General features: G+C 43.6%; 1 protein-coding gene across 2 annotated transcripts in view; it reads left to right on the forward strand.

Moving 5' to 3' along the window:
* stxbp5l (syntaxin binding protein 5L) overlaps positions 1–24,844 on the forward strand; it is a 583,450-nt gene that overhangs the window by 389,050 nt on the left and 169,556 nt on the right. For both annotated transcript variants that reach the window (XM_086006840.1, XM_086006841.1), the window contains exons 12-16: positions 561–711; positions 7,436–7,503; positions 13,245–13,285; positions 18,496–18,713; positions 21,792–21,967. In XM_086006840.1, coding sequence (XP_085862966.1) covers positions 561–711; positions 7,436–7,503; positions 13,245–13,285; positions 18,496–18,713; positions 21,792–21,967 — 654 coding nt within the window. The remainder of the gene's footprint in view (positions 1–560; positions 712–7,435; positions 7,504–13,244; positions 13,286–18,495; positions 18,714–21,791; positions 21,968–24,844) is intronic.

Below are 24,844 nucleotides of genomic sequence, written 5' to 3' on the forward strand. Positions count from 1 at the left end.
CCCAGCCAGGAGAAACATCTTCCCTGCATCCAGTCTGTCTAGCCCTGTCAGAATTTTATGTTTCAATGAGATCCCCTCTTATTCTTCTGAACTCTAGTGAATACAGGTCTAGTTGACCCAACCTCTCCTCATACGACAATCCTGCCATTCCAGGAATCAGTCTGGTGAACCTTCGCTGCACTCCCTCTTTGGCAAGTATATCCTTTCTTGGGTAAGGAGACCAAAACTGCACACAGTACTCCCATCTGTTTCAAGCAGCAGCTTCCTGTGCCCACTCATTTGGTCGCTGGAAATGCACATCCTTCTCAAAAGGGTTGTAGGTCTCCGCCCTTTTTTGTGCGGTTGTGCCCCATAAACTGGTGCCACAAGCAGTACTGCTAATAAAAAACAGATTTAATTTGATTGAAAAATGGCTTGTTTCTGTGCTGTAACATTCTATGATGTGCTTAGAACAGTGCTTATCTTGGATTTACTATAAACTATAGTTATGTTCTGATTGTCTGAGCATAAGTTGTCTTTATTATTTAAAATTTATTACTGTTTTTGGTTTTCCTGGTCAGTTTTCCTATCTTTGAAAACCCATATCCGATGGATGTACACGAGTCTCCAGTGACTTGCTCTGAATATTTTGCTGATTGTCCTCCTGATTTGATACCTGCACTCTATTCCGTAGGAGCCAAACAACAAAAAAAGCAGGGATATAGCACAAAGGTAATAGACTGCACTTTATTTTTGTTTATAGTGTTTGCTGGCCATTGGTGTCTTGAGACAATTCTATTGCTGGTAGAGCTGCTATTATATTTTGTTTGGTAAACATTTAATAAGTGTCCTGTTAAATAAAAAGCAAAACATAGTGGGCGTAGACATTATTCATAGGGCCATTTTCATTCTGATTTTTAGATGAATGCTAAATTCTCTGTCTTCACCGTCAACAGTTTTGTCCCTTTTAGTACAAGATATATTGGCATGCTTTTTACAGTTTCATGCAATATTGTGCCCTTTTTGGGCAGCATAAAACAGGAATGAAAAGCAACTTTGGGGAAAAATCTGTGGCATTACTAATTAATAATTTCCATTAGTTTTATTAGAATACATTGTTGATGCATAAATCTGATGCAAGTAATCAACAATATCTTATAATGCAAGCTTCAATTTTCCAAAACTATCAAAGCATATTTAAACATGATAGCTCAAATTATATTTGTTTCATTTTGATGTAAGAATTCCTAACCCTCTGGAATTAAAATAGGCATTTTTCACTTGGTCCTCAAGCAATGCATATCATCTCTTACAGCTCAAATTAATAGTATACTTGATTGTGTATGCATGTTTCAAATAAATGCAAAAACAGTGAAAGTTTTGGGCAGGTTACCAACAAATGAGCAACACAATTGTACCATGGTCAATAATTGAAACCATCTTCAAGTTTGAAAGCAATGCCCATAATGTGTATCTGTTAATATCTAATTTATGTGACGATTGCAAAAAAGTCTTGCAGTGCTCTATTACTTCCACTAGATGCATTCAGTGCATTTGCTAAGTATATTGGGCAAGAAATTCGGGTTGGAGGCTTCCCGCGGGCGCAGACCCCCGACCTGCACTTACATAGCACGCCTGCCGTTGTGCTGTGGGGCCGCGTGGGATTCCGATCCTGGGCCTCCTCCAGCTGCCGGTGTGCAGTGCTTGTGTATCCCAGGGGCGCAGTTAGTTCGCAGCGTCCCCTGGGATCACGTGGGCCATGGGGAGCCAATTGGAGCAGGGAATCTCTATTCATAGATTTAACAGGAAGGCCTGTCAAATCTATGAATAGAGATCGGCCCCAAAACCTAAGTAAAACTTCAAATAATTTTTTTTTAAATCACATTTTAAAAATAACTATAAATTACATAAATTAACTATTTTAAACAAAAAATTTAAATTTTTGAAAAAATTAATTAAAGTTTTTAACGGGGCTAAAAATAAACTTGCGTTTGTTTAAAGTATTTTAAAATGATAAACCTGTGGAAAAAATGTTTTAATTTTACTTAATTAACCTCTTATCTTGTTAAAAGCAGGCCTTGTAACTGCTTTTTTCATGTGCAGCTGCTAGGGACTTAGCCGCACGGAGAAACCTGTAAAAAAAAAAAAAAAAATCGGAAGTTCCAGGCATACGCGCTGTCTCTCTGGCGCACGCGTTTGACCTGTGAATCCCTTCCTTCAAGGGAACGGAAGTTCCGGTTTACAGTGCATGCACAAAACCGGAACAGCATCTCATCTTCCGATTATGCACTTTACAGCCTTCCGGACTCAATATCAAGTTCAACAATTTCAGATCATAACCTCGGCCCCTATTATATTTTAATATATTTTTTATCCACACCTTTGGTTTGTGCCTTTTCCTTTTTTTCTCTCCCACATGGCAGCTGTCTCTCATTCTGCCAGTGCATTTCACACTTCATCTTTTGTCTCTTTACCTGTCCTATTACCATCTTGTCTCGTCTTGAATATCTCTTAATGTCTCTTCACCTCCCAGACCTTCCCTTTTGTTCTTTCATCCCCTCCCCCATTTCCCAGCCCCCAAACTGGCCTTTTAATCTGTTTCATTTCCTGCTTTTTTCTCAGTTCTGAAGAAGGGTTTCGACCTGAAACGTTAACTCTGTTTCTCTCTCCACGGATGTTGAGTTTTTCCAGCGTTTTCTGTTGTTATTTCGGATTTCCAGCATCCGCAGTATTTTGCTATCAGATGAGTCAAGGGTCTGTTTTTTTGAGGAGGAGAGTGATGACAACAATTTTGAAAGTGGTCAGAGTAGTGCATGAGGAAAGAAAACCATTAAGAATGTTACCTAGCATGGGAGCCAGCATGGGGATCTGAGTAGGGAGGAGGTCAGGGGAACAGGAGATGTGTCTCCTAGACAAGATGAATTTCACAAGGGTGAGGGGTGGTGATTGGGTGAGATTGTGGGTCCTTGGCTAGTGTGGGTGGGAGACGGCCTGACTTTAATTTTAAGGTTACCTCCCCCTTGTTCTGGACTCCCTCACCCAGAGGAAATAGTTTATCTCTATCTATCCTACCAAATCCTTTAATCATCTTAAACACCTAAATTAGATCACCCCTTAGTCTTCTACAAGCCTAGTCTATGCAACCTGCTCTCATAATTTTACCCTTTTAGCTCTGGTATCATTCTGGTAAATCTGCAATGCACCCCCTCCCAGGCCAATGTATCCTTCCAGAGGTGTGGTGCCCAGGACTGAACGTAGTACTCCAGATGCAGTCTAACCAGAGCTTTATGCAATTGTAGCATAACGTCCACCCTTTGGTATTCCAGGCACCTTGAGATAAAGCCTAACATTCCATTAGCCTTTTTAATTATTTTTTCTACCTGTCCACTAGTCTTTAGTGATTTCTGTACATGGACCACTAAATCTCTCTGCTTCTCCACAGTTCCTAAATTCTCACCATTTAGAGAATATTCCGATCTATCTTTCTTATGTCCAGAGTGGATGACCTTGCACTTCCCCATGCTTGGTCTTGCTTGATTTGGTCAAGTTGGATCAGGCAGTGTTGACTAAGGCAGTTGTGCACCGGGTACATTTGAACTTGCGTCCCTCTGACTTGAGGGAGCAAAATTGGAGTTGGACCAGTGAACCAACAGAGACAGTGATTCATTTGTTGGGGCAAGGGCATCAAAGGCAGGGGGGAAACAGCAATTAAGGAGGCCAACAGCGGCAGATGTATTCTGATGGGAGGAGGGCTATAGGCAAAGGAGTTGGGAATTTGTGAGCGAGCTGTGGAAGTGTTTTTTGCATGGGTGCTTGGTGACAATGGGATTGGAGGAGGGCAAGAGTTCTGCATGGTAAGGGAGAAGAGGTGGTGTTCAGAAATTGTCTTGTCTGTGATTGAAAACTAGGGTGCAGAGAGGCCATAGAGGCGATGAGCTTAAAGGAGTATCAAAGGAAATGGGTCAGGAAATTTATATGGAGGCACTACAGGGGTGGGGATGAAGTCAAAGGCGAAGGTGCCAGGGGAATGGAGGTGTTGGTTGAAGTCATGTGATGCAGAGGCTGAGGGAAGAAAGAAGGGAAGTCATCTCGTTAAGGAAGTTAAAGTGCGGTGGTAGACGATGAAAATTTTAAAGAAGAGGTGTGAGGGATGGAATAGGTTGAGGTTCTCAAAGGAGGAGAAGGTGTGGAGCAGAGGCCAAGGTGAGACCTCACGATGAAGGCCATTGTGCCACCACGATGGTTTGGGAAGGCTGGTGGTGAAAAGTATAGCCTAGTGGGAAGGCTTCTGTAAAGGAGAAGGAATTGCTGGCAGTCGCATTTTTGTCAGTGCCAGGATGTGAATAAAATCATCCACGATGAGATCATAAATGACAAGGGTCTTATTTGCAGGTGAGCAAAAGTTCTGGAGGGATATATGGAAAAGACCAGTGATTGTAGATCTGCTTGCAGAGAGGAAGGGCAGCAGTGGAAGAGTTGAACAGGATGAGGAGAAGTTTGGAGATATTAGTCACCTAGGAGTATATAGGGTGAAATGGTGCCAAGAGTGGAGAATTGGGCAATTTAGACTGCTGCTCGGGGAGATTGGTAATGTGGCCCACAGTGTGCCAGTCAAGAAGTGCAGAGAAAGGTCCACAAGAAAGCTGTGGACTTGTATAGGAGGGATTCAAGCTTGGGATGGTGGCTGGAGAGAAGATAGCCTCTGGGGTAGTGAAGTGTGGGGAGGAGGCTGAAGGAAGGCAGGGTTGTGGGGGCAATGAAAGGTGGCATGGCTGATGAGAGTGAAGGTGGGGCTCAGGAGCGACTGTAAAGAAAAATAGGAGCAATGGGCTCAGAACCAGAACAGCAACCAAGGTTTTGTATTTAAAAGACACAACGAAAAACTAAGTTACATGAACATGACAGGCTACCAGAGATAAGCCTTAGGAAAAGGACATAGGGTGAGCAGATAGGCAATCCCAAATCAGATGGCCAGCAGGCAGCAGTGAAAGAAGGAAGAAAGAACTTTCACAACCTCAGGACATCCCAAAGCACTTTACAGCCAATGAAGTGTCACTGTGTAATATAGAAAACACAGCAACCAATTTGTGCACAACAAGCTCCCACAAACAGCAATGAGATAATGACCAGATAATCTGTTTTAGTGATGTTGGTTAAGGGATAAATGTTTGCCAGGATGCCGGGGAGAACTCACCTGCTCTTCTTCGAATAGTGCCATGGGATCTTTTATGTCCCTCTGAGAGGGCAGATGTGGCCTCGGTTTAAGGTTGCATCCAAAAGACAGCACTCCCGACAGTACAGCACTCCCTCAATACTGCACTGAAGTGTCAGTCTAGATTATGTGCTCAAGTCTTTGGAGTGGAACTTCAACCCACAACTTCTGACTCAGAGGAGCAGTGGAATATTAGTAAGTGTTGGAGGTGTTGCTGGCAGAGGAGAGAAGTCAGGTTATAATCCATTAAGGAAAAAGAGTGGATCCAGGAGCCACTGCAGGAGCAGAGAATTAATCAGCCACTGGCGGAGTTTGAGCCAAGGGTCCAGGCGATAAACTTGGATCATGTAACAATTCTTCAACCCTCCCCACTAGACTATACTTTCCATCATTTGCATTGCCCAAATCACCACGGCTGTGACATAGCCCTATTCACCATAGCCTCTCCCCCTACTCATCTGGCCCCTTGTCCTCCTTCAAGCATTTACCCTGTTGCATTTCTCCCACCTTTCATTCAGAATCCTTTGCCCCATGGCAATTTCCTCGCCGAGATATTCTACCCTCTCACCCTCTGGGACCCATCCTAAACCCCTTCATTATCTATTTCGCTCTCCTCCTTAATAAACCTTCTCAAAACCCATCTTTTGTCCAAGTCTTCAATTACTTCTAAACTCTCTCCTCTGCCTCAATGATCCCTGCCTCTTAATGCTACTCTAAAATGCGTTGGAAAGTTTTATACTTTAAAGATGCTATACAAATGTAAATTATTCTTGTAGCACCCTGTAATTGAAAATAGACTCTTCAATTCCATCATAGCTTGCTTTACTGACCTTTACATGTATTCTTGAGATAGTTTAACTAGATGTGGAATTTGTGTTCCATCTTCATTTGTGAAGACTGATGTAAAGAATCAGTTTAAAGCATCTGTCATTTGCAGATACTTTGTGAGTTTTCACTACTTAAAGTAGTACTGAACTATACAGATCATGAAGAGTTCATTCTTTGGTCAATGTTGAGGACAATTTTTAGTGTGTCACTCGAAGTGACATTTGCATAAATAGATAGGGAAAGTACATCTTTCTAGATGGTTTCTAGAAATTATCATTTGTTTCTGATGGATGCAGAATTCAAATTAGTTTTTTTTAATTAGTTTTTATGGGATGTGGGTGTTGCTGACAAGGCCAGCATTTATTGCCCATCCCTAATTGCCCTTGAGAAGGTGGTGGTGAGCCTCCTTCTTGAACTGTTGCAGTCCGCATGGTGAAGGTACTCCCACAGTGCTGTGAGGTAGGGAGTTCCAAGATTTTGACCCAGCGACGATGAAGGATCGGCGATATACGTCTAAGTCAGGATGGTGTGTGACTTGGAAGGGGATCTTGGAGGTCGTGGTGTTCCCATGCGCCTACTGCCCTGAATGTTTAAGGTGGTGGATGAGGTGCCAATCAAGCGGGCTGCTTTGTCCTGGATGGTGTCGAGCTTCTTGTGTTGTTGGAGCTACACTCATCCAGGCAAGTGGAGAGTATTCCATCACACTCCTGACTTGTGCCTTCTAGATGGTGGAAAGGATTTGGGGAGTCAGGAGGTGAGACACTCGCCGCAGAATACCTAGCCTCTGACCTGCTCTTGTTGCCACAGTATTTATGTGGCTGGTCCAGTTAAGTTTCTGGTCAATGGTGACTCCCCAGGATGTTGATGGTGGGGGATTCGGCAATGGTAATGCCGTTGAATGTCAAGGGGCGGTGGTTAGACTCTCACTTGTTGGAGATAGTCATTGCCTGACACTTGTATGGCGCGAATGTTACCTGCTACTTATCAGCCCAAGCCTGAATGTCATCCAGGTCTTGTTGCATGCGGGCGTGGACTGCTTCTTTATCTGAGTTGAGTCAGAATAAACAAACTTTTTTTGGATCTCCTCACTCAGCTTACATCCAACTCAGTATTGATGTTAGTCGTAACCTGTAAGATGGAGCTGCTGATCTGGAAAGTAATTCAAAACTAGCAGATATTCCTCTGTATGCTATTTATTTTGAAAGGAATGGGCGATTTGAAGGAGAGATGGTCGGAATTAGACCAAGTTCAGTTTTCCTGAATAGATTCAGACTATTCAAGTTAGCAGTTCACTTCTGACACTCTATTACTAGTTACCTGAAGATTACACCAAACAGCTAATCAATTACTGTGTGTTAAAAATGAAAATTTTACTTTATATCCAAGTCTAGATTTCAACCTTTTGTATTTCCCTAGGAATGGCCAATCGGTGGTGGTACATGGAATTTGGGTGCACAAACATATCCTGAAATCATAATAACTGGGTAAGGACAAAATGAATGGAGCATGAATCAATACCCTGCTGGTGTTAAATATTTTATGCTTTTACTGGTGTAAATGAATATAGAGTTGAACAGAATGTCTTGAAAATCAGTAAATTATACTTAACACTTCAGGTGAACGCTATTCCTTCTTCAGGTAATTCACCCTGGGATGGATAGCATTACTACATATGTCATGTTGTATAGCTGCACGATAAATTTTCCCTTGTGATTTTTCACTTGTATTACAGAATACCTATTTTGTTTGTGAGCCAAGATTTTATGAAATGTTTTAAAGCAGAGCTGCAGAGTATAAATTAACTAGTAGCTTCTAGGATAATCTTTCCTGTAAACAATACATGATGTAAAGTCAATGGTGTCCCCAGCAACTAAAAAATACATTGTTGTGAATTGGATTTTGCCAAACCAGAGTAGAACATGAACTTAGATTTTTAGGACTGTCATTTGTGTTGGCATAGATGTAACAATTTGCTACATATAAGTTTGACCAATAAGCTACAAGTTAACAATTCAAATGTGACAAGAGGTTAGCATTTGTATGAATGTCAGGGTCCATCACTGTCACATGACTTGTCTCCAATATCTTGCTAACTATAAAAAAATGTCCTGAATTGCCTCATTGTCTTTAGCACTTGCACATAGTTACGCCATTATTAAGCTGAAAAGATCAAGGAAATTTGTGATTTAGCGCCTTTGGGTATATTTACTCCTTTACTATGCTAAATGCAAGTTTCGACACTCTTTAAACAGTGCAAATCTTACACCTGTCAAAGTGCTTATTTGCATAGCTGCACTTCTCAAGTATACGGAAGTTTCTTGGGTTCACGCCACTCCTACAATTGGAGCATCCTATCCTTTCAGACAAGTGTAAGTGAGGAGTTGGTGAGATAATGAGGACACCAACTTAACTTGCTGATTACCGGCTTCTGACGAACTTCTTTTAACCCCTTCCGTAACATTTTTTAATCACTGACACCTGCAATTCATTTGCCGTAGTGCTTTCCTCTCTTCCCAGAATTGTTTTTTGGGACCCCTAACTTCCCCCACCTCCAAACCCACACTCAGATCAAGGCATACCATTCCATGTCATCATATGGAGGAGGAGTTGTTCAGTCCAGGAGAATTAGGCAGAATGGATGAATACAGCAGCCTACCAGGTACTACCCTTCACGATGCACGTACAAGCCACACCGATCCTATGAGGACCTCTCTGGGACACTGTGCCTCTCCAAGGATGCCATTGGGCATCTCTGCCAACTTCATAATGAAGATTTGCAGACTTGCTCCACTGCCACAACTGTGTCAGCTGTGGCTCAGTTGGTAGCACTCTTGCCTCAGAGTCAGAAGCTTGTGAGTTAAAGTTGAACAAAAAAAATCTAGGCTGACACTCCAGTGCAGTACTGAGGGAGTGCTGCACTGCCAGAGGTGCCGTCTTTCAGCTAAAACATTAAACTGAAGCCCCGTCTGCCCTCTCAGGTGGACATAAAAGATCCCATTGCACTATTTCAAAGAAGAGCAGGGGAATTATCCCAGTGTCCTAGCCAATATTTATCCCTCAATCTACATCATTAAAGCAGATTATCTTGTCATTATCACATTGCTGTTTGTGGGACCTTGATGTGCGTAAATTGGCTGCCGCATTTCCTACATTACAGCAGTGACTTTAAAAGTACTTAATTGACTATAAAATGCTTTGGGACATCCTGAGGTTGTGAAAGTCTTTCTTCTTTCTCTGTCCATGGAAATTAAAGTGACAGCAGCCCTCAACTTTTATGGCTTTATATCCTTCTAGGCTGCCACAGGGCATCTGTGCAACATTAACCAGGAAGCTGTCAGGGCATGTATCTTGCAGGTGATGGATGCCCTCTTTCTTAGAGCAACTGAATTCCTCCATGTGGGCATTGCCCCAGGTAGCAGAGGCGCAAAGCCTGGGACTTCTACAGGATAGCTGGATTCCCCAGGGTGCCACAATGACACACGTGGCACTGAAGGCACCAATCGAACAGCTCCTGATGTATGTGAATAGGAAGGAATTCAATTCCCAGGATGTCCAGCTCTTCTGTGATGCAAATCAGGCCTCATTCACTGCAAGGGGTATCAGAGGGCAGATTCTGCAGGACGTCTTCATCAACTGATCAGCTGCAGTGACAGCACCTCAGCCATACCTCCTCCTACCCACCTTACCCAATGAAACCACAGTAGACCTCTTTGGCCCAACAGGACATTGCCACAAAGCATCACATGAGTGAAGAAGTCCAAACCAAATGAGAGCTCCCTTTCCTGAAAGACTGTCATGACCATAAGTAACAAAACACAAGATAACTGCACAGTGTATTTCAAGCAATACATTTCTTTTATTTACAGAAAAACAATTAAATTATAAGACTTCCTACTCTTTCATCACCATACTTCCCCCTCATGCCTAACCGTGCCTTCCTAACTCCAGCATATTACAGCATTAGAAAGAGGGGATATCAGTAAGGATGAGCAGGCATTAACACTCTGGGTAGAACTGAGGAATAACAAAAGATGCAAGACTTTGGAGGGAGTTGTCTACTGACCAATTGATGGCAGCGCTGAAGTAGCGGGATGCAGAAATATAGAGATCAGAGAAGCTTTGTGGAAAAGCAGAGTGGTTATATTGGGAGACTTTAATTTTCACACAGACTGGGAGAAGCAGAACAGCTCAAATCCCAAAGGCAGCAAATTTCTTGAGTGTATTCAAGAGAGTTTTCTGGAACAATATAATCTTGGATCAACAAGAGGACAGGCCATGCTAGATTTAGTGATGAGTAATGTGCCAGAATTAGTTAACAATCTAACAGTAAAGGAACCTATAGCTAACAATGATTATAACATGATTGAATTCAATATTAGGTTTGAGAGGGAGAAGGGTGAGTCATAAACCAAGGTTTTAAATTTACGTAAGGCTGACTTTGAAGGGATGAGGCAGAAATTGACCACAGTCACTGGGGCGGGACTGTTAACGGGTAAAACGACAGATGAACAGTGGGAGGTGTTCAAAGACATATTTGGTACAGTACAAGACCTGTACATACCATGAAAGGGCAGGGGCTCTACATGTGTAATTAAACAACCTTGGTCAACAAAAGAGTTGAGCGATGGTATAAAACTAAAAGAAAGGGCTTACACAAATGCAAAGAATAGTGGAGATCCTGCGGTCTGGGAGAGATAAAGAACAGCAAAGGGATACAAAGAAAGTAAGAGCTGCAAAAAGGGAATATGGGAAAAAATTTATGGGGGATATCAAGGATAACACTAAAAGTTTTTACAAGTATATTAACAAAAAGAGGGTGGTGGCTAAGGGTAATGCTAAGCCCCTTAAAGACAGATGCAGGCAATATTGTAATTGAAAATAAGGAAATGACAGACTTGCTAAATGATTATTTTGTATTGGTCGTCACAGTAGAGAAAGAGGATAAAGTACCAGAGATACAAGGAAAAATAAAAATAAATCCAGGGGATGAACATACTAGATTTCATATAAGTTTAAAAATTGTAGAAAATAATGAGACTGAACACTGACAAATCTCCAGGATCTGATAGTTTCCACCCCAGGGTATTAAAAGAAGTAGGTGAGGAAATTGCAGATGCTTTAGTCATGATCTTCCAAAGCTCGCTTGATTCAGCAATTGTCCCCATGGATTTGAAAATTGCCAATGTCACTGCATTATTTAAGAAGGGTGGGAGGAATGAACCAGAAAGTTATAGAAATATTAGTCTAACATTTGTTGTGGGGAAGTTACTAGAATCTGTCATTAGGGACAGAGTAACTGAGCACTTGAACAAATATGAACTAATCAGAGAGATCCAGCATGGATTTGTAAAGAGTAAGTTATGTCTAACTAACCTATTTACATTTTTTGAGGAGGTCACTAACATGGATAAGAAAGTATCTATGGATGTTATTTATATGGACTTCGAGAAAGCATTCAATAAGGTTCCACACAAGAGACTTAGTAAAAATGAAAGCTCATTGGAATTGGAGGCAATCTATTGACATGGGTAGGGAATTGGTTAGGAGGTAGGAGACAGAATGTAGGGATAATGGGTATGCACTCCAATTGGTAGGATCTAGCTGGCGGTGTCCCCCAGGGATCTGCAAGGGAGCTTCAGCTTTTCACTGTATTTATCAATGATGTAGATGATGTAATAGAGAGCAGTATATCCCAAGTTTTAATGATAACACTAAGTTAGGTGGCACAGTAAGTAGTGTAGATGGGAGCAGAAAGTTGCAATGGGACATTGATAGGTTAAGTGAGTGAGCAAAACTGTGGCAGATGGAGTTCAATGTGTCCACTTTAGACCTAAGAAAGATAGATCAGAGTATTCTCTAAATGCTGAGAAGCTAGGAACTGTGGAGGAGCAGAGTGATTTAAGAGTCTACGTACAGAAATCACTAGAAACTAGTCGACAGGTACAAAAAATTATCAAAAAGACAAATGGAATGTTGGCCTTTATCTCAATGGAATACAAAGTGGTGGAAGATATGCTACAGTTGTATAAAGCTCTGGTTAGACCACATCTGGAGTACTGCGTTCAGTTCTGGGCACCATACCTCAGGAAGGATATATTGGCCTTGGAGGGGGTGTAGCACAGATTCACCAGACTTATATCAGGGCTAAAAGGGTTAAATTATGAGGCTAGGTTGCATAGACTAGGACTGTATTCCCTTGAGTATAGAAGATTAAGGGGCGATCTAATTTAGGTGTTTAAGATGATTAAAGGATTTGATAGGGTAGATAGAGAGAAACTATTTCCTTTGGTGGGGGAGTCCAGAATAAGGGGCTTAACCTTAAAAATAAGAGCTAGGCCATTCACAGGTAAAGTCAGGAATCATTTCTTCACACAAAGGATAGTGGAAAACTGGAACTCTCTTCCCCAAAAAGCTGTTGAGACTAGGTCAATTGAAAATTTCAAAACCGAGATTGTTAGACCTGTGCTAGGCCAGGTTATTAAGGGATATGGAACCAAGGCAGGTAACTGGAGTTAAGAGACCGATCAGCCATGATCTAATTGAATGGCAGAACAGGCTCAAGGTGCTGAATGGCCAACTCCTGTTCCTATATTCTAATCCTAGTGCTGTGTCTAAGTGCTCACTAAGGTGGCTGCTCAGGCTGTACACAAAATATCCTAAACAGTTATAGATGAAATAATCTCTAATTTCAATGTCCATGTAGTTTAGATTATAGTAAATGATTAAATTAGTATTTGATTATTTTTACATGAAATATTACCAGTTAATAATAAAGCCCTATTTTCCCTTCATTGAATGGGTCACATTTGCATGTTCTCCAAGGAGTACTTTTCAGAGCTCCATGTTACTTACCTATGCAAAACAACGTATTAATATGGTGCAGTTGTGTATTTCTTTTACATTCCTTTTTTGACATCAACCAACAGCTTTTAACCACATAGCGAAGGTAACATTTCGTGGAATTAGACCAAATTGCATATAAAGGTTGTTTTTAGGATTCTTCAGATGAATTTGATTGTCATGTCCATTTGTCCGTTTAGTGGATTGCAGAGTGTAAAACATTTTTATAACCATTAAAGCTATTTTTTTGAAAATTGCTGCATCTGTCACAATTTTCTAATCACCCACTAAATTACTTATCCTGGTTGCACTTGTCTAGTCTGTTCGCATTACAGCCCTGATGTCAATTGGTTTTTATTTGCAATAAAACTTCTGTTTTTCACAGGCATGCAGATGGCTCACTGAAGTTCTGGGATGCTTCTGCCAGTAAGTGTGTAAGCTATAACCTTTCCATGGTACTTTCAAATTCTTTAATAGCCTGTTCATAAAAGTGTTAAAGATCATATTAAGTTTAGTTACCATTTTAGGTATCTTATAGTATGTGTGTATGCGCTAATAAAGCAGTAGCAAGTGCCTGATGTGCTGAAGTGCATTGGGGACCAGCTCTTTATGTTATCAGGCACAGAGGCCTGAGGCCTACTCTGCTGCTCTGTGGTATACAAAAAGTTGTATGCTGGGATGCTGCATACACAATGGGCTGGATTTTCATTCAGAAGTCGGGAAGGAGGCGGGACTACAACTTTTGGGTATTAGTCCCGCCTCCATCGAGATGCGGCCAATCCACGCGATTTTCCCTTGATTGACCTTGTTGAGCCCGCCCAGCGGGCTCAGCAGGCCAATTAAGGGCCACCCGGCAACAGGTGACGTCACAGACTGAAATTTCATCTGTCAAGACGTGTTGACAGATGAAAAATCAGTGTTTCACAGCTGTTTGAAGCTGTCAAACACTGACAGTCTTACTTCTAACCTGAGTCCTTCACCGTCCTTGGCCTCTTGTATTGTTCCACGGAAGCTCAACGTAAACTCGAGGAACAGCACCTCATCTTCCGATTAGGCACTTTGCAGCCTTCCGGACTCAATATCGAGTTCAACAATTTCAGATCATAACCTCGGCCCCTATTACTTTTTTACTTATAATTTTTTCCACCCCTTTGTTTTGGGTCTTCCTTTCCCCCGCCCCCCCTTTTCCTTTTGTTTCTCTCTCCCACCTGGCAGCTGTCTCTTACCCTGCCAGTACACTTCACACCTAATCTCAGCTGCCTTTTGTCTCCACGGGCCTATTACCATCTCGTCTGGTTTCGAATACCTTTTATTGTCTTTTTTACTTCTTTTGTTCGATCGCAGCCCTGCCTTCGATCTATTTTATTTTCTTTCCAGTTTTGAAGAAAGGTTTCGACCCCAAACGTCAACTCAAATTTCTCTCCACGGATGTTGCCTGACCTGCTGAGTTTTTCCAGCATTTTCTGTTGTTATTTCGGATTTCCAGCATCTGCAGTATTTTGCTATCCTTCTACACAGACTCAGTTAGAAATCTCGCTGGCACTGAAAGCTGAAGGCTGTCACTTTTGACAGCTCGCGGCCGTTCTGCTTTCTGTGCCGGCTGAATGATGGACTCCCGAAGCCTAGAGGAAGAACTAGAGGAAGGAAGGCTGTGAAGGTAAGTACAGGTAATTTAAACTTCTTTACACACTTTAGACACACCAAACACACTTACTTTTGCACTCATGCACCCATCACTCACCTGAACACCGACATCTCGACCCCTCCAAGTCCTTCAACCCGACGGCCCGCCTCCTCTAACCTGGCGTGGTATGGAGCCATCGGGAATCCCACACGACACCCTTCAAAATAGGGATTAGGCTAAAAACTGCCTGTTAACTACCTGTTAACAGGCAGTTAATTGGCACTAATCCCTTCCCGCCTCGGGTCGGCGGGTCCCAGTGCGGGGCGGGTACCCACCTCCTTTGGAACTTACATGGAGGTGGGTTTTGGGTGGGATGGTGTCGGGACCCCCGAATTCGGGATTTTTGCCCCCTGCACGCCTAAAAGCCCGCCTCACGGCACACTGAAAATCGACCCCAATGTGTCCAAGCCTCATTAAGGCCCCAGAAGTTATTAAATTAGGGGACTTAACTGTAATGTTACTGTCGTGCCAAAACAGCATTCTAGTTGCTTGAGTACCTGTTTAGAACAGATACTTCATGGGGTGCCCAGAGGGGGGAAGAAAGAACAAAAATCTTGCTTCTTGGAAGTCCTCCTTTATATAAGGCCACGTTTCCTTTTTGCTACTTTTTTTTGGGCTTTAACTGCCAAATTTACCAAGGAGACTTAAATCCCCAGCGGCTGAATTTTTTCTTAAAATGACTGCACCATTCAGGCAGACAGCAGCCCTTCACTTGCTGCTGGTCTCCACCTGTGGCATTCCCATCACATCATGCACTGGTGCTGGGAGCATTACTAAGCTATTTAAATTAGCTGACCTCACATTAGCGTACATGGTCATTTCAGTGCAGGTGTGGCCAGCGCCTGATTCACTACAGTCTCTGTGCCATGACCACATTGTCAGCCTTATAGTGTGAATTTTATTTTTTGATTTGTGTGGTTTGTGCGGTTTTAGTTTACACTTATTAGTGAAATACAGTGAAAATTTTTTTTTTTCAAAACGGTTCTTTTTTGCGGGGGAAGGGTGAATTTTAATGCTAATTATGGCGGTGTATGTGGTGGAGAATAGAATTCTTTTCCCCCTTTGGTCACTATGGGCTGGATTTTGCTGGCGCTCAGAGGGCAGGTTTGGAGGCGGGCCCGCTGTCAAAATTGCAAAGATTGACAGCAGGTAGGAAACTTGCTGTCAACCCGCCTCCACGCAAGTCTCCCAGGTGCCGGGTGCAGAGAACTGACCCGACACCAAGCGGCGGGGGAGACAATTGAGCTCATTAAATGGCTTGTTAACGGCCAATTTAATGGTATTTTGAGGCTTCCTTCCAATTTTACGTGCTCCCCACGGGTTACCTGCTGCTCGGGAACACGCCAGCTCACGCTGGCGTGAGTTGAGTCTGCTCTGATGTATCTGATAAGCTGACAGCTGCAGAAGTGGTGTAAAGGATGCCATGTTGCAGATGGTCAGTTTCAGAGTGCAGAAACTATTCGTTACTGCATTTGTAAGACATATAGAGATTTCTTTAGCTTGCAAGTGTCCAGTGCCACCTCATTGGAACAACCTCTCTCGCCATTGACAGATTGCTTCTGTCATCTCACCTGCAGCTGCCATCTATTGCAGCAACATCGGTGCCCTAGAAACTATCTCACCTTGCTCCTCTGATTCTTTCCACGCTCAGCCCCAACACCAACATCACCAGGCACACCAGCAGCACCAACAACAACACCAACCTTCTCCACCATCACCTGATGCTGCACAGAACACAGGGCATCAGCCCCTGACAACATTGCTGCCCTGGAGGCCAGCGATGGCATCACAATGGCCAGATTTGCTTCACTTGACGCTGTAAACCCTGGCTGTGCCACATGATGCGCCAGGTTGACACCATCCCACACCAGCACTGTAAAGCATCCCTTTAATGTCCAAGCCATTACATGCACACTCATCACTATAGCGGGGGGAGTTATGTCTCAACAGTCACTGGCACTCAATAAGATATTTCTCAAGGTGCGCACAAATCTGTCCGATAAGGGGCAGTGTTGAAAATATAGATTTCACTGTATGACAACACATTACAGAAACTTCACATGGACATTGGCTAAACCTCGCAAGTGCCAACCCTTGTGTGTTGTTAGTTGGTATGCTTGCAGTAGGATGAGGGTGAGTGTGAGGGTGGCTAGTGAGATGGGGAAGTGATAATGTAGATAGAGAGGGATGGGTGGAGGTGCAAGGTAAGTTGGTGTGAGTAAGGATGTGCAGGAGTAGGGTAGAGAAGGCAGAGTGATGGGGATGTGTTGAATGGCACAGCAGGGTGAGTTTGAGTGGGGCTTTGCAGTAACGTTTCGTGATCCACTGAGATGATTGAAAGGTTTGCGCCACTGCAGCCTGGGACTTTTGACAACATCCCTGCTTTTGCCCTCCTGTGCAATGTGCAACCAGGTTGTGTTGGTGTCCTGGGGAGTTCTCTTCCACCCTTGGAAGGGAAGAGAACCTCCCTGCGTGCTGTGACTCCCTTCATTTGACAGAACAACTGTCAAACTCAATGTGGCCGTGGTCTCTTTAAGGAAACCGGCTGATGACGCGTCATCAAAGACATCAACAGACTCACTTCCTGTTAATTGGCCGGGAAGCCCACAGGGCGGGGTTAACAAGGCCAATCAAGGGAAAATTCCTTAGACAGAGCAGCTGCAGCGGGAGCGGGACCGGAACCCGGCAACCAGCTATCCCGACACCGCTGAGAAAATCCAGCCCTTGGTGTCAGCATAAAGCACTCGCAGGTCAGACTTAGCATTGCCATATACAGAATAAAGTTACCTTTGCTCTGCCCAGCAAGGTATCTTAACCCCCTCCTCCCCAGCCTCAGAAGGACACCAGTGATGCCCTTTAAAAGATTATGGGGGAGAAATTCAGTTGGTTGCACCACCCGTTAGCACCTTAAGAGGGCACTAAGTGGGTCGCAAACCAACTGGCGCCCAGGCGCGGCACTGCCCACACCTCCCGCTAAATTCCGCGAGACGTTAGTGGTGGCGCTAACCGTTAGTGCTGCGCCGCTGCCGATGACGTAATCGGTGTGCGCAGCGCCCCGCTGACGCCCCAGCCGCGATATTCGACAACGCCCCCTGATTTACCGCCGGACGCTATGTCCGACGGGTTCAGGGGGTCTACCTGCGGCCGGGGAGGCGCAAATTAAAGGCGAGGTGCGGGGCAGCCATTTTTGTTGTTGGCCGCCTGCCAGCACCTGCCTGCGCTCCCGTCCCCGGCCTCCTGAACCCCCCGCCCGCCCCGCGGAGTGCCGGCTGCGCTCCAAGAGCCCGGCACTTCTCTTCAGTGCCGGGCTCTTTTGCCTGCACTCCCGATCCTCGGGGGCCCAGCTGGGCCCCAGATCGCGCTGCACAAGACCCCTCCCCTTTAAGAAGGGGAGGAAGGCCTGCAATACCGCAGCGCGACGTGCCGCAGCGCGTGGCGCTGCGGCATGTTGCGCCATGATATTCACTCGCAGCGCCCCAAGAGGGATGCGGGGCGCCTCCAGTAGCGCCGTGCTTCCCTTTGGGGCGCAACCACTCAATTTCCGGTGCGGGGGCGCGAATGTTACCGGGGTGCTACTTTTAGCGTCCTGGCGAGGCTGGCACCCCAAACGAGGCTATACTCAATTTCTCCCCCTATACCTTCAACTTGAACTTTATTTTTGTCAATAGTGATTCTTTGCCAACAGCTACAGTGGTTACCAGCAAGTTATATTTTGTCATTCGCAAATGCAAAGTTCAAGCTCAATAGATTTCCAGGAAAATAAAGTAAAAACCCAATAGCATACTGAGAAAATTAAACATCAGATTACCAAACCTGACTAGAAAATGGAAAAAAAATACTTTTTTGCCAACTAGTGTTAACTTCATGTTCTATTACTGATTTATCAACTGTTTCTTTAACCACCACTGCTACTTTTTAACTGATCTGATTGTTTTTGTCTGTCCTTTTCTAGTAACTCTTCAAGTATTATACAAGCTGAAAACCTCCAAAGTGTTTGAAAAGCAGAAGGTGAAAGATGGAAAGCAGATTGCAGAGATTGTAGAAGAGGATCCCTATGCTATACAGATGATCAGTTGGTGTCCAGAGAGCAGAATTTTCTGTGTCGCAGGCATCTCAGCACATGTGATCATTTACAGATTCAGCAAGCATGAAGTTACTGCTGAGATAGTGGTGAGTCTCTAAGTACAGACCTTTTATTCTTCCTCTTGTGTTGCCACAAAGTTGTCATTTCCATGATAAGATCTAATTTTAGTGGTGCTGTAGTTATATGCATTTGCATTTTTATGTTAGACAACAATGTTAATGAGTGGACTTATAATTACCAAATATAGTTGTTTACAGTGGTGTTTATCTTTGTATTCAGTTATTCCAACAGTGAAATTGAATTAATTAACGTGACTTTTGGTAGAGGGGAGGGGAGGGATAGATAGTTGCTCACTTCTCCAGTTTTTATTTTCCAGACAGATTAAAACAGTTTCATATATATATTGGCCTGGAATTTGTGGTGGGTAATAATGCAAGATCTCTGTGGGCAGCTTTCTTTGGAGCCAGCGGTGAATGCCTTTGCTTCGCCGCTGACCACAATTTCCAGGCCAATATATATGGACACCACTTATACTTTTAGTAGTACAACCTCGGGTGACTGTCTGTGTGGAGTTTGCACATTCTCCCCGTGTTTGCGTGGGTTTCCTCCGGGTGCTCCGGTTTCCTCCCACAGTCCAAAGATGTGCGGGTTAGGATGATTGGCTGTGATAAATTGACCCTTAGTGTTAGGGGGATTAAATACGTGGGGTTACGGGGATAGGGTGGGATATGTGTTGGTGTAGGGGTTACGGGGATCGGGTGGGATATGTGTCGGTGCAGGCTCGATGGGCCGAAATGGCCTCTGTCTGCACTGTGGGGTTTCTGTGATTCTGTGATTATATAGAAAGGACAACAAAAATATGCAAGTAGATGGGGGGGGGAAGGAAAAAGGCATTTCCTGCTCCCCTCTGCTTCCTGCCTTTTGGAGGTACTGGTCCCTCTGCAATGCTTTGTCTATTCTTCCACCACCCCACTTCCAGCTGTCCTCACCCTGGCATCTTCCCCTGCAAGTGTAGGAGATGCAATACTTGTCCATTTATCTCCTCCTACACCATTATTCGGGGCCCCAAATACTCCTTCCATGTGAGACAGCAATTCAATTCCTCTAATCTTGTATACTATATTAACTGCTGGCGTGCAGCCTCCTGTACATTGAAGAGACCATACACAGATTAGGTGAGTGCTTTCTGGACATTTCTGTTCTGTCCGCAGGTGTGACCCCAACCTGCCCGTTGCTTGCTACTTTAACTTCCCTCTTCTATTCCCGCCCTGACCTCATCTTTTTTTTCCTTTGCGCACCTTGGGACGTTGTTTCTGCCTTAAAGACTCTATATAAATGCAAGTTATTGTTGTTGGTCTTTTACACTGCTCTAGTGAAGCTCAGCGCAAGTTTCCAGAACAGTATCTCATCTTTCTGCTGGGTGCTCTGCAGCCCTCTGGTCTTAATACTGACTTTGGTAACTTCAAACCTTAGCTACACCCTGCATTTTCTTCACTGCAGTGGGTGCATGCAATATGGGGTGGGTCTGTCAGTGCCCGGAGGGAGGGGAGGTGGGTTGACATTTTAGTCGGAGATCACTCGTCAGAACACATCGCTGCTGGGGGTCTGAGCAATGGAATCGACCCATTCTTTTTCTCTTACGATTGGTGGATCCACCATTTTTTGCTTGTATTTTGTCTTTTAATTTCATATCTGCTGCACCTGCAGCTTGTTTTTTTCACTTTTTTTCTTTATTTCTCATGCTTTTGTGTATATGAATCTCTTCTGTGTCTTTTCACCCCCACATTATTTGCACTTTCTTTTATCTTATCTATGTGTCTCACTGATGATCTTTTATATCTCCTAACTGCTTTTCATTAAGTGGTTTACAGGTAATTTAATACATTAACTCCCTCACTGTGATTAATGTATCTCCTGCATCAACTACATTTGCCAGCATTGTTGATGCTACCTGGCAACGATTGTGGGGATTGAACTGTCTGAGTGAGCTGAGAGCTAGGTGCAGAGGTGCCATTTGCTGCTAGAATATATAAAACGGCTGCTATATTTTGAATGGTAATATAAAACATACAGGCCCAGAAATTCAGGAGCGTGCGGGGGGGGGGAAGTATGCAGGTACAGCAAGTAATTAGGAAAGCTAATAGAATGTTATCGTTTATTGCGAGGGGAATTGAATACAAAAGTAGGGAGGTTATGCTTCAGTTATACAGGGCATTGGTGAGACCACACCTGGAGTACTGTGTACAGTATTGGTCTCCTTATTTAAGGAAGGATGTAAATGCGTTGGAAGCTGTTCAGAGACTAATACCTGGAATGGGCAGGTTGTCTTATGAGAAAAGGTTGGACAGGCTAGGCTTGTATCTGCTGGAGTTAGAAGAGTAAGAGGTGACTTGATTGAAACATATAAGATCCTGAGGGATCTTGACAGGGTGGATGTGGAGAGGATGTTTCCTCTTGTGGGAGAATCTAGAACTAGGGGTCACTGTTTAAAAATAAGGGGTCGCCCATTTAAGACAGAGATGAGGAGAATTTTTTTCTCACAGAGGGTCGTGAGCCTTTGGAACTCTCTTCCTCAGAAGGCGGTGGAAGCAGAGTCTTTGAATATTTTTAAGGCAGAGGTAGATAGATTCTTGATAAGCAAGGGGGTGAAAGGTTATTGGGGGTAGGCAGGAATGTGGAGTAATCAGAGCAGCCATGATCTTATTGAATGGCGGAACAGGCTCAAGGGGCCGAGTGGCCTGCTCCTGCACCAAATTCGTATGTTCGTATGACAGGGTGAGGTGAGTTCCAAGGCCCACCAGATATTGGATCTGGGACCTCATTATAATGGAGCCAGTGTGGCGCAACTGCCCACCGGCGAAGACTGGAGAAAAACCAGGCTATTGCTATAATTCCCAATTTCAGCCACGCTACTCTGGAGAAGTGGCAGGTGGAGGCCAAACACCTTCCCACGGGGAGGGAAAATCATACGGTCAGTTGTTCCTGGATCACTCATGCTGTGGCATTTTGGTGGAGGCCTGGGAGCAGATATCCTGCCTGTCCTCTAAACTGCATGTGATGGTGAAAACTAGCAAGAGGGAAAAGAAATTGCAGGGTAAACATACTTGTAAAAAGTTTGCAATCCTTAAGTGCTTAATATTGTCTTGAAATCTTTGTGTTTCTAGGCTCTGGAACTGCGATTACAGTATGAAGTTGAAGATATTGTTACTCCAGAACCTGAATCTGTACCGCCATTCACCGATACTTCTTCCCAGCTTTCCTTTTCAAAGACTCCAGCATTATCTGGTAGTGCAAATACATTAACACCAGAGGGAGTAAAGGACAGCATCCCATGTCTCAAGTAAGAGTGTGAGATTAATTTTCACACTGCTGTATCCCATCGTTTATGTTCTCTTTCAACCAAGAGGCAGGGAGATTCTGAGATAAAGAATACTCTATACCTGCCTTCAGTAGCACTTCATAATCATATTGCGGGGAGTGAGGCTCCCTGAGGCCTTATGCTGCCAAGTGCATCGCCACCTGCGACCACCATTATAAAAATATATTATTTTATCCATATATAGAATCAGGATTAGCACATTGAGAGCCTGGTTGATAATATTTTATGGGGCGTTGGCACCTAAAATGATTTCAGAAGTTGTGCATTTTTATTTAACTCTTGGAACACTGAATATCCTGTGGTTTTCAAAATGCACATCTTCCTTATGTCTGCAAAAAAATATTTTCTTTCATTTGTTATGGCTGAATATTATAAACTACAGGTAATTTGCAGCATTTTCTATTTACAGTATTTTCAAAATAAACTTTTAAAAATATCTTGCCTTTCCATGTGGTATTCTAGTATTCCTTCAGAATTCAAAGACATTAAATACACATTAATATCCTGAGTCACCTAAATCAGTCACATCCAAGCAGGAAACCACGTTTATACAAAAAAGGGAGTCCCATGACATGACATCAAGATCACCAGCTTAGAGAGGTTACTGAGTCAACACGTGCTTGAAATGGCTGCTTTGAAACACCTTGTGTGGATGACAGCTTGCAGCTGATGTTAATTTAGTCTCCCTTGCAATCTTTTTGAACATTTTGAGTGCAATACATGTTATTGTTTGCATGGGTTGGAAGTTTTAACTTTTTCATTTTTTAATCTTTGCTCCACCACCAGTAAACACCGCTGAAAATTGACTACAGTGGGGGGTGAAATTCAACCTCTGAAGGAAACTCAGATCGGGTGTATAACGTGTGACCGATCCGTTACTGCCCATTTTACCTGTGATGCTAGCAGCGGCCCGATTTTGCATTCCTCTTCGCCAGCGGGCTCTTCTTACCTTGTCGGCTTCATTGAAACGAGACATCGGGCCTCATCATTCAGATGCAGGTGGTGCGTCTTATGCCACCCCTTCCCGCAAAATGGGCACGCCCAAATTTCTGGACCAAAGATTCCGTGATGCCTTTCGAAGCAGCGCACTAAATTCTAGCCGTTATTCATTCTCGACCATCAAAACTAATTATCTAATTTTGCTGTTTGTGGGACCTTGCTGTGCGTAAATTGGCTGCCGTATTTACCTACATAACAAGTGACTGGTTGTGAAGCACTTTGGAGTATCCTGAGGACGAAAGGCACTATATAAATGTGACTTACTTCCTCTTCCTTGTGTTTTTTTTAACGTGAACCTCCTTTCCCTTTGTTCAAGTATCATCTTCCCTCTGACTGGCTTTAGGTGTTTCCTCATTTTGATGTGTTCTCTTTTTCTCAATGATCTTTTGTCTTTAAGCAATACCTTTTTTATGCAGCATTCTCTGTTGTCTTACTTCAGCTGGTTGTTTTTCACCTCCTTTCAGATGCACCTTGCTTTTCAAATTGCGTCTAGTTTGCACTCATCCCTTGTCTGACCAAATCTCAGCACCAGACTGGTGGAAGTGGTGAAAGCGAGTGGAAAAATTCGTGTGTTTAAAAAGCAAGATATGTCTCAAAAGAAAATAGAGCAACAATTGGGTGAATAAAGAGGGTTTGTAAATCAGGGGAAGCAAAAGAGAAGGAAAGATTATTAACGAGCAAGTCACAACATTGAAAAATCAACGAAGACTCAAAGAAACCTGTAAATGCCACGGTAATGGTAAGCAAACAGTGAAGTAAAGACAAAGGAAGCTCATAGAAAACAACAGGACCAAAGATTGGAAGATGTAAGTACACAGACCAGTACATTATATCCAACAGCAAAATAAAGACATTTTTGGGGGGCTACATGGAAGAGTATGTTAAACCAATTTAAAGAAAAGGAGAACTAACCATAACAGGAGGAAAGTGATTTGCAAAAACACTTTTCAGATCTTCTAACTGCCATTGACTCCTTGAGGTAGATTTTAACTTGAGGCGGTTATTGGGCGAGCAGGTAAGACGATTCTGAAGTTCGAAATGTCTCAGACAAGAGCACTGCGGTTCTCTGATACAGCGGTGGAGGTGCTAATGGAATAGGTGAGGGCATGCAAGAAGGTCCTGTTCCTCTCAAATGGCAGGAACATACCCAAGGAGACATGGAGTGAGGTGGAAGACGTCGTGAACACCTGTTCCATTACCCCCCAGGATGTAGATTCAGTGCCAGAAGCACTGAAACTATGTGACCCAAACAGCAAAGATAAGCATGCAGTCTTTCTGTCTCTATTCTTATACATTACACTTGGCCACAGCACTCCCCCAACATTCGAAATACTTCCCTCCCCTGCACTACATGCTTCTCCACTAACCATAAAGGGACACTGTACCAACTGTCCTTCTCATTCTAATCACACACTCACTTGGTGCTGCGGTTCTCACCACAGGCAGTAATAGCATTATGGTTTTACTGGTAACAACTGCTAAGCATTTCACTGTTCTGCTGACTGCTTTCTCATTTCACAGTGGAACCACTTTCTTGCACAGGACCATTTCTCCATCCTGCTCGCAACTTGCTGCATCTCCCTCTCAGCATGTGCAATATATGAAGTTGACAAAGGCCACTCACCAACTCTCCCTCTTTTTGAAGGACAGGTTGGCTCGCAACACAAGGAAACAGAATCGGGAGAGGCTGCAGCCTTCCTCCAGGCCCTCGTCCAGATGGAGCTGGAAGTCATAGATATAATCAAGGCAGTTAGAGCGAGGTGCATTGGCGACGGCGAGGCTAAAGATCACACTCAGCAGGGTGTCCACCAATTACTTTTACCCTTTCACTTTCCTGAA

This window comes from Somniosus microcephalus, chromosome 14, assembly GCF_052327205.1.
Source record: "Somniosus microcephalus isolate GS21.2 chromosome 14, FLI_Smic_1.0, whole genome shotgun sequence".
NCBI lineage: Eukaryota > Metazoa > Chordata > Chondrichthyes > Squaliformes > Somniosidae > Somniosus > Somniosus microcephalus.